The sequence below is a fragment of the Pseudorca crassidens genome, chromosome 2 (genome assembly GCF_039906515.1).
Source record: "Pseudorca crassidens isolate mPseCra1 chromosome 2, mPseCra1.hap1, whole genome shotgun sequence".
In the NCBI taxonomy this organism is placed as follows: Eukaryota; Metazoa; Chordata; class Mammalia; order Artiodactyla; family Delphinidae; genus Pseudorca; species Pseudorca crassidens.
Window position 1 is genome coordinate 150,676,050 of NC_090297.1, and position 9,013 is coordinate 150,685,062.

General features: G+C 56.2%; 1 protein-coding gene across 3 annotated transcripts; it reads left to right on the plus strand.

Annotated features, from left to right (window-relative positions):
- Positions 1-464: 464 nt before the first annotated feature.
- KLHDC8A (kelch domain containing 8A) lies at positions 465-7,707 on the plus strand. 3 transcript variants are annotated; one of them, XM_067729246.1, is made up of 6 exons: positions 471-769; positions 1,115-1,702; positions 4,419-4,583; positions 4,818-5,033; positions 5,627-5,728; positions 6,609-7,707. In XM_067729246.1, the coding sequence occupies exons 2-6, from the start codon at positions 1,327-1,329 to the stop codon at positions 6,800-6,802; spliced, it is 1,053 nt and encodes a 350-aa protein (XP_067585347.1). In that variant the 5' UTR covers positions 471-769; positions 1,115-1,326; the 3' UTR covers positions 6,803-7,707. The 3 variants fall into 3 exon arrangements, with proteins under 3 accessions (XP_067585349.1, XP_067585347.1, XP_067585348.1); XM_067729248.1 differs by lacking the exon at positions 5,627-5,728 and having other exon boundaries at positions 465-769; XM_067729247.1 differs by lacking the exon at positions 471-769 and having other exon boundaries at positions 819-1,702.
- The last annotated feature ends 1,306 nt before the right edge of the window (positions 7,708-9,013 follow it).

The following is a 9,013-nucleotide window of genomic DNA, read 5'->3' on the forward strand; positions in this document are numbered from 1 at the left end:
CCACTCACGTGTTTGCCTTTCCACTTTTGTCTGTGGCTGTGTGTCCGCATAACTGTGCATTTTCTGTCAGTTTCTCTGTAGATATGAGCATTTCCGGGCGGAGGGTGAGGTGATGTGTAAATTATGCACATGTGCGCAGGTCGGTGTGTACATTGGATGCACCCGTGTCAGGTCTGCGTGTGTCACACCCACATAACTTGTTTCTATTAGGTTAAACCATTTGATAATATCTCCCCCAAAGCAAAGTCGACTATTGAGCCAGGCTGTCGCGAACTGGGTCTGTGTACTGTAGATAAACTGGGTAATTGGACTCTCTGCCTCCTCATCCAAAACAAACACTCACAAACCGCCCACCCCCACACTGGAGGGAGTCTAGTCCCCGTCATCTGGGTACTTGGCTCTAGTGCCCCGCTTTCCCTGAACAGTGGGCAAGGTGAGCGTCTCCCGCCGGGCCCTTTCCCTCCCCCGCAGGCCGGGCGCAGCCAGGGCTTCTGTAAAGAGGTCAGGGCTCGCTTCGCCGCGGGGCGCACGCGGGTTCCTGCACAGGTGTGGCGGCTGATGGTGGGGATGTGCGTGGAGCCGGCTCGCCGGCCTCCCCCCAACCCCACCCTCCGGCGGCGGCTCCGCTTCTCCTTCCTGCTGCTCATTTATTCTCCTCTTCTGGGTGTGTGACAGCGGTGTGCGGACCGAGGAAGGACAGAGCGCCCTCTCCCCTGCTCCCCGCGCCGCTCTCGGGTAATGCGCTGCCTGCGCCTCGCCGCCGCACTGTGTAAGTGGCGCGGGGGCAGGGACGGGAGTTGGCGGGGAGGGAGAGCCGGGGGAGGCAGGCGGCGGCGCCGAAAGGTGTTAACTCCTTGCTTCGCCGGGAGGCAGCCTGGCACAATGAACCCCGGAACGCCCCCGGCCCCCTACGCGTTCCGCGGGTTTCCGACCAGCTGGCTGGGAGCGGCGCGGGACAAAGCGGTGCGGGTTTGATGCCGCCGCGGGGTGGCGCCCTCGCCGCCGCGTCTTCCCTTGAAAGTTGGCGGGGGGCTGGGAGCCCGCTCGCCCGCCCACGCCAGGAGGCCAGGGCGCCGGGCCCGGCTGCCCTTGATTCGCCCCATTCCTCTCGCAGGACCGGGCTCGGACGCCTCCGGACAGCTGAGTCTCGAGGGACGGTGAAGCGCTGGCCGGCGTCGGGGCCCTTGCTGGGGGTCGGGCGGGAGCAGGCGAACCGGAGCGAGATGGAGGCGGCGAGAGGGGGCGCGGAGTAGCCGGCGGACCCCCGGGCTCGCACTTCCCACGGCGCTCCGCGGGGGCGCGGCGGGCGGGGTCCCCGGGGCTGCCATGGAGGTGCCCAACGTCAAGGACTTCCAATGGAAGCGCCTGGCGCCACTGCCCAGCCGCCGGGTCTACTGCTCCCTGCTGGAAACTGGGGGGCAGGTCTATGCCATCGGGGGATGTGACGACAACGGCGTCCCCGTGGACTGCTTTGAGGTCTACTCCCCCGAGGCTGACCAGTGGACCGACCTGCGGCCCCTGCCCACAGCCCGGGCCGGGGTGGCTGTCACCGCCCTGGGGAAGCGGATCATGGTGATTGGGGGTGTGGGCACCAGTCAGCTGCCTCTGAAGGTCGTGGAGATGTACAACATCGATGAAGGCAAGTGGAAGAAGAGGAGCATGCTGCGTGAGGCCGCCATGGGCATTTCTGTCACGGCCAAAGGCGAGTGGGGCCAAGGCTGAGGGCGGGCAGAGAGAAGGGAGTGGGGTGCCACGGGGAAAGGGATGGAAGCCAACCCTGAGTTGGAGGCCACTGTCACATTCCTGATCCCCAGTTGATCTTTACAATGGACACTGAAACTAGAGACCCGCTGGCCTTATTTCACAGATGGGAAAATTGAGGCTCAGCAAGTGAAGTGTCTAGTAAATCAATATGATGCCAGAGCTCCACTCCACCCCACCAGGTTCCTCCCAGCAAACTGGGCAGGCCGGGCCAGAGGGGAGAGCCAAAGGGGGCTAGTGCAATGTCCCTGTACATCCCTTCATTCAGCGGAGTGATTGGGCCTTCCACCCACAGCACCAAATCCCCTGAAATCTTCCTTGCAAGTGCCACGACCTCCAGACACATATTTGGGGCCCTGGGGATGTTCATACCATCCTCGTACCATCACTAGGCCCCACTGGGAGGGCTTTGGGACCTGATTCCAGGACCTTCTCACCACCATCTGCTTCCTAATCTCAGAGACACTGATGAGTGGACACCATAATGTTCCTGAGGGTCGTGCTTCTGGGGCATCTTGCCCAGGTTCACTAGGTTCTCAGGGCATGCGTGTGCTGATCACGTAGCTTTGATTCTCATTTTGCTTTTTCCAAGCCCATCATTTCTTTCTTTTCAGGCCTGGTACAGCCCAGAGCACAGAGGGGGCTCTGAAAGCTCTTTTGCTAAAACACACAGGGTTTTATGGAAAATGGCCCAGCAGGAGTTAGGAGACCCCAAGTTCAGATCATACAGGCTTAGTGGGATGCAACCTTCTCTCCTTCTCTTGCAAAACCATTTCAGCTGCCTGTCAGGTCTACTGTAGATCAGAAACCAGTGTTTCTTGAGTACCTGCTCTGTCCCTGGCACAGTTCTAGGTCCCAGGGAGGAGGGAAAGAGGCAGAAGATCTGATCCCTGCCTTTAGGAGCCCAGGTCTTACCAATGAAGGTCAGAGAGAGAAACTCTAACTCAAAATCCCTGAGGGCAGAGTAGCCAATGGGGCCTCCTGAACTCCCAGTAAGAAAGATGGAAGGCGTGGAGGCCCATGGGGAAATAGAGAGGGAAAGGGTCGTCCTTTATCCGCAGATCTCAATAAGTGGGGCTGAAAGATTAAGAACCAACATTTATTGAGTGCTTACCATAGGCGCCTTATAGGTATGAACCCCTTTGACCCTCACAACCTGTCTGATGAGTTAAGTGCTATTACTATGTTCATTTTAGAGAGAAGCAATGTGAGGCCCAGAGAGGTTAAGTAACTTGCCCAAGGTTACGCAGCCAGCAGGTGATGGTCGAGTCTGTGCTCTTAACTATGGCATTGAATGGGTTCAACAGTTAGTTTACTAAGAATTTACACGCCTGTGTGCCACGCTTTCTAGCAGATGCTGGGGCCACAGATGAACAAATCTCAAGAACCTAACAATCTATCGAAAGAAGCATACAAAGGTTATTTCAGTAACGTGTGGCAAGTAGGGTGAGGCAGGTGCCACGGGAGGTCCTGGGCCGCCGCTCTCAGCCCAGCCTTGCAGTCCAGGGACACCCAGGTGACTCTGAAAGGATAAGTAAGAATTGGGTGCAGGAATGGTAGTGTGGACTGGATGTGAGGGTTCTCAGCTGGGGGTGTGTGGGTGAAAACAGGAATAGAAGAGGTGGAGTTTGTGTAAGGTAAATTTCTCACTAGCAGGCCCCATCTCCCAGCCACAGGCTAGGGTTGGGATTTGTTTTCCCTCTTTTTAGTAAAATTGAAAAGTAGAAAGAAGTAGTACTCATCCCTGCAATCCCCTTGAAGAATGAAAGTCTCATAGAGCCAGAAGCAGTGAGGACTGGCTACTAGGAGACAGAATCCCGGGCAGGGGTGAGTCCCTGGGAAAAAGAGGGCCCTGGGGGTAGTGCTGTGTCCTTAACAGGCTGCGTGAGGTACTGGGGTGAGGCCCAGGGAGACATGGAGGCGTTGCCCATCCTCTCTGCTGCACTTTGTCACCTGCAGCCAAAAGCAGTAGAGAGTGGGGGGGACTCACTTCTCTGGGCAGGGCTTCTTATAGGGGCCAGTTTTCTCTCCTCCAAAGCCTCTCCCTCATTCACCCCTAGCGCATTCAGTGCAGGGTGCCTCCTGGAGCCCAGAGCTTTCCTGTGCATGAAGGAGGATAGCCTTCCCCTATCCGGACAAGAAAGAGATGGCAGCAAGCCAGTGTCCCACGAGGCCAATGACAGCAGGGCTGACCTCATTTCCAAAGGCTCCTGCTAGGTCTAGAGAGTTCTGATCTGGGAGTTCCTGAGGAAGAGGCCACTATTGGAGGGTATCAGAGGAATACCCCTTCTCTTTGGCATCCCTCTGGCTGCCCAGGAAGGAGGAGAATGGAGGGGATAAGACCTGCAAAGGGGTGTCCAGGCCTAGACTCCACTGCAGTATACCTCTGTGAAAGTCTTAGTATTTCGGGTTTAACCGAGGGCCAGCCACCAAGGAAGGCTAAGGCATGTAGGCCTGACACGGCTTCAAGAAGACCCAGGCTCGACTGTGGCAGGAACTTTTAATGGTGCCACCAGCCCATTCTCGGGCAGAGCGGTGGTTGGGACCTAGCCGGGCTTCAGTGCTTGTATTCCAGGGGTTAACAGAGCCTGGCCATGGTAGGAGCTGAGTACGATGGGCCTGTCTCATAGTGTCTGCTGTATGGCCTTTCTCCCTAGATTACCGAGTGTACGCGGCAGGCGGGATGGGCCTGGACCTCCGTCCACACAACCACCTCCAACACTATGACATGCTCAAGGACGTGTGGGTGTCTCTAGCACCCATGCCCACCCCGAGATATGCTGCCACCTCATTCTTCCGAGGTTCCAAGATCTATGTGCTGGGTAAGGACCCATGGTTGTTGGCCCATGTCTGGCCCTTCTTCCCTCCCCCGGGTCAGTTCCTATTGGAAGCAGTGCCTGTGTGCTGAGCATCTCCGGGGCACTGGGGGTTAATCACGCTGCCCCACCCCTCAGGGAGCTTCCTATATGATCTGATAACAGTCAGAAGGGGAAACCCAGCCCCAGTCCTCAGAGACTTACTCTTCTGCCCAACCTTCGCCCTACTCTGGCCGCCAGGGGGACGACAGTCCAAGTACGCGGTCAACGCCTTCGAGGTCTTTGACATCGAGACTCGCTCCTGGACCAAGTTCCCCAACATTCCCTGCAAGCGGGCCTTCTCCAGCTTTGTGACCCTAGACGACCGCTTATACAGCCTGGGTGGCCTGCGGCAGGGTCGGCTCTACCAGCAGCCCAAGTTCCTCCGGACGATGGACGTGTTCGACATGGAACAGGGTAAGCTGGGCGCCAGTCCCCAGCTGCGCACCTCCCTTCTGGCTGAATCCCCCACCATCCACCCAGGCTCACTTACCCAGCTGGGTGAGCCTTTCAGAGTCTGAACACCCTTCTCCATTCAGGGCTACTCTTGGGATCAAGTTCTTTCATCTGTACAGGGTTCCCTTTGATTGGTTAGTTGTTTTTATCAAAGCCTTTTCCACCTATTGTCCATTCTTACAACGTCCAGCCAGGGCCAGGTGAGGAAGGGCTTTTTCCTGTTTTTTACTCGTGGAAAAACAGAAGGATCCTGACTCTGACGCTCTCTGCCTCTAGTCAGCCTCCTTTCCAGCTTAAAGCCCGTGAGAACAGAGGTAGGACAAGGTGATTTGTCACAAGAGATTATGGTTCCTTGGATTACAGCAAGCATGGGAGAGGGTAGAGTATCATTTCAAACAGCAGGAGACATTGTATATGTGCTGAGCACACAGGGTAGATGGAGTGGAGATGCTACCTAGGGTGAGAGCAGTTTGGGACTCATGTGTATTTGGAGGGGCGGGTGGTCAGCATCTAATTCTCTCTGTGTATCTCCTGCCATCACCCATGGCCTGTAGGGGGATGGCTGAAGATGGAGCGCTCATTCTTCCTTAAGAAGCGGCGGGCAGACTTTGTGGCCGGCTCTCTGAGTGGACGGGTCATAGTGGCTGGAGGACTTGGTAAGGATAGAGCTTCCGGGCTGGCACTGTGGTCTGGTGCTTGGTGGATTCTAGGCAATCTGCATGAGCAGGAGAGGGTGCTGGCTCCTTGCACACCACCTGCCTACTGCTTTAGTCCAAAGAATTTCAAAGCACTCCCCTCCTCCCAGCCTAGATGTCGTGTCTCCATGGCGGTCTATCTGTCCTCTTACACAGGAGAAACTGAGGCCCAGAGAGCATAAGGGACATACTGATAACCATGTGACACAGGCTTGCCCAGCACAGGTCCCTGGGCCCCCGTCCAGGAATGACTGGAGGTGAAAGTGTGGCAGGGATTGGCCTTGGTCCTCTTTCTCTTCTCCCTGGATACCCAGCTCTGTCATGGAGCAGAAAAGCAGTCTGATCAAATCAGTTATTCTAATGAATTCAGGATTTGCTGTATAAGACCTCCCAGAGATTAGGGTATGTTGAAGGCGGGACCCCAACATCAACAGGGGAGAGACAGATGGGCAGCAGAGCTTCCAGGAACCCAGAGTTTACTCAGTGTGGACAGACACCCTGTTTACCCACACAGGAAAGCAGCTTGACGTAAGCTAGACCATGTGAGCAGCTTTCTCAGTAAAGGGCAGAAGAGAGGCAGTAGTGTCTAGAAACTTCTGGTAAGAGCAGCGGTGGGGAAAGAAAGTTACTCTTGAGATGAAAAGACAGAGAAGGCAGGAAGGACAAAGCAGCTGTTTGACAAAAGGGTGGGGAAGGAGCAATTCTGTAGCCAAGGAAGTTGAGGTTGATTGGCTTCTGCTTGTGGTTCCAGAGGGGGGCGGGGAGCAAGATGGGGGGACTTTCCCGGGGCAGATTGGTGACTGGACTCCTTTGTAAGGTCCGGTTCCCTTGGCACTTTCAGGGAACCAACCCACTGTCCTGGAGACGGCAGAGGCGTTCCACCCGGGGAAGAACAAGTGGGAGGTCCTCCCCGCCATGCCCACACCCCGCTGTGCCTGCTCCAGCATCGTTGTCAAGAACTGCCTCCTGGCCGTGGGGGGCGTCAACCAGGGTCTGAGCGATGCGGTGGAAGCCCTGTGTGTCTCTGACTCCTAGCTGGCTCTGGGCCCAGCCACCGTGTCCTGGACCGGATCACCCCACTCTGGACAAGAGGAATGATCTCATCAAAGTAGTTTGGGCTGCTTCCCCGGACGCCAGCTCCTGTCAGCAGCCAGTGGGGTTAGGCCATAGGGCTCTAGGTGACCTCTCCACCTCCAAACCCTACCAATCCGAGAAAACTGTAAGAAGTCTCGATGACTCTGCCATCCCCCTTCCCCTGTTGGGGCTCAGGTGACTTCTGGGGAGAGTTCTCACTTACTGCTCAGGCAGAGCAAGGTAGGTAGCAGGAGTATATGCTACCTCCCTTCCTGTGGGTTTACCTCTCCCATCTCCAGGATAGGGGGTACGCAGGGCAGTTCTGACCCAGAGGATAGCTACTTGTAGCTGTCCTTTCCCTGGATCTGCGCTAGTCTGAAGGTCTCTTGGGATGGAAGATGGAGAAGGGTTGCGGGGTCCCAACCCCTCTTCTCTCCATTGGTCTACATCTCTTCCCCCTTTGGTGGCTAACTGTGGGCCTGCCCTGGACCTCATCTACTCAGCAAGAATTGGCCCTGAAGCTGGAGGCAGCTGATTCGGAAGGGAAGTCGGGTTCACGTGCACTGGTCCAGGTCAGAAGCCCTGGCCAGGAAGGACCCATGCCTCTCGGGGTCCTGATGGGAATGTAATGATGGGAATGGAGCAGACTCCCAGCCCAGGGTCTGCTCCCCACTCTTCTCCTCACTTCATTTCTGCTTCGGTCACCCCTCCCCAACAGAGGCACTCCTCCCCTTTGTCACCGACAGCCCCAGAGTGTTTCTGTGTGAAACCTTCTTATTTACACTGTGGCATCAAAATCCACAAAGGGTGGATTACTTGCACTCTGGTTAACAGCAGGAGCACAATGATTAAAATCTATATTCCTATCTTCTCTGGCACCCTGACGCAGGGGTGGGGTGGGCGGTGTCTTGATATGCGGAGGGGACCGCATGAAACAGTCCCTCTGACATTCTCAGGCTAAACGGGGCCCCAAGGGACCACCTGTTCTTGGCTGTTCCTTCTGAGGAGGTTCCACCTTCAAACCACCCTGCCCTGACCAGTCACCTCACTCCTAGGAAAATAGCCCACTTTCTGTCTCCTGCGCGTTGACGCCCCACAGGCGTGTTGGGAAAAGGCTGCACTCGTTAACTGACTTCTTCGTTGGGTTACGTCTTGTGACTGGCCTCAGTTCATTCAGCTCGAGCTCATTTCTGTCTTGCCCACAGTAGAAAGGGAATTGCTCACCAATGTAAAAACGTGAAGGACGTGCCTCCTTTTAGCTGGTATAGCACCGCTTTCTGATTCCAAGTTATTTTTAAAAGCTGTGCTAACACGGGGGATACAAAGATGAAAAAAATACATGCCCTGGAGGGGCGGTGGGGGGGGTCAGGGAGCACGTACCACATGCTGGTATGATTATTTCTCCTGAAGCAGGAACACCCGTCTGAGGGGTCACACGGAGCCTCCTGGAGGAGGTAACACCTCCACTGGACCTTCACAGACAAGTGGAACCAGGGTCTTTACGGGACAGTCATTTTGCCTCCCTTTCTCTCGTACCTGATCTTTTTCTTTACCTGGGCACTGGAAGGACACTGCCACCTGCTGACCCAGCCTTTCCCTCCCACCTTGGCATCCTGTGGCCATGGGTGCCCCCTACGGAGCAGACTGCAGAGAGGCCTTCCCTACTGCTTCCAGACCCCCACCCCCAGCCCATTTCCGTTGAGCCCCCTGAAGTGACTGTTAGAAAGAGAGGCTGGGGCAGCAGGTTAGGGGAAGCATCGCGAAGCCCAGCCCTCCATTCCACTTCTGTCTCTGCACTGCCTGCTCCCACGCTCCCCAACCCCTCCCCAAGAAAGGCATTTACGAATGGGCTGCCTCCACCCCTTCTAACAGGAAGCCTAGCTTTGTGTGTAGGAGGCTCTCCAAGCACACAAAATGGCACCAGACATGTGGATGGGACTGAGGCATTTTAAATAGTTGGGGTACCTTAGGGCTGTAGCCAGCCCTAAAGGTTCTTCCCATTATGAGAATGGGGGACTGACTGCTGCAACCCGTGAGGGCCGCTCAGGGCTCAAGCTGGTATCTGCTGAGGACTCACCTCTTGGAGGTCCATGCTGGGAAGACTTTGGGTGTGGCTCACAGAGGAGCGAGGGAAATAGGGGGTGTCAGCGGCATACCTCATGGCTGTACCTC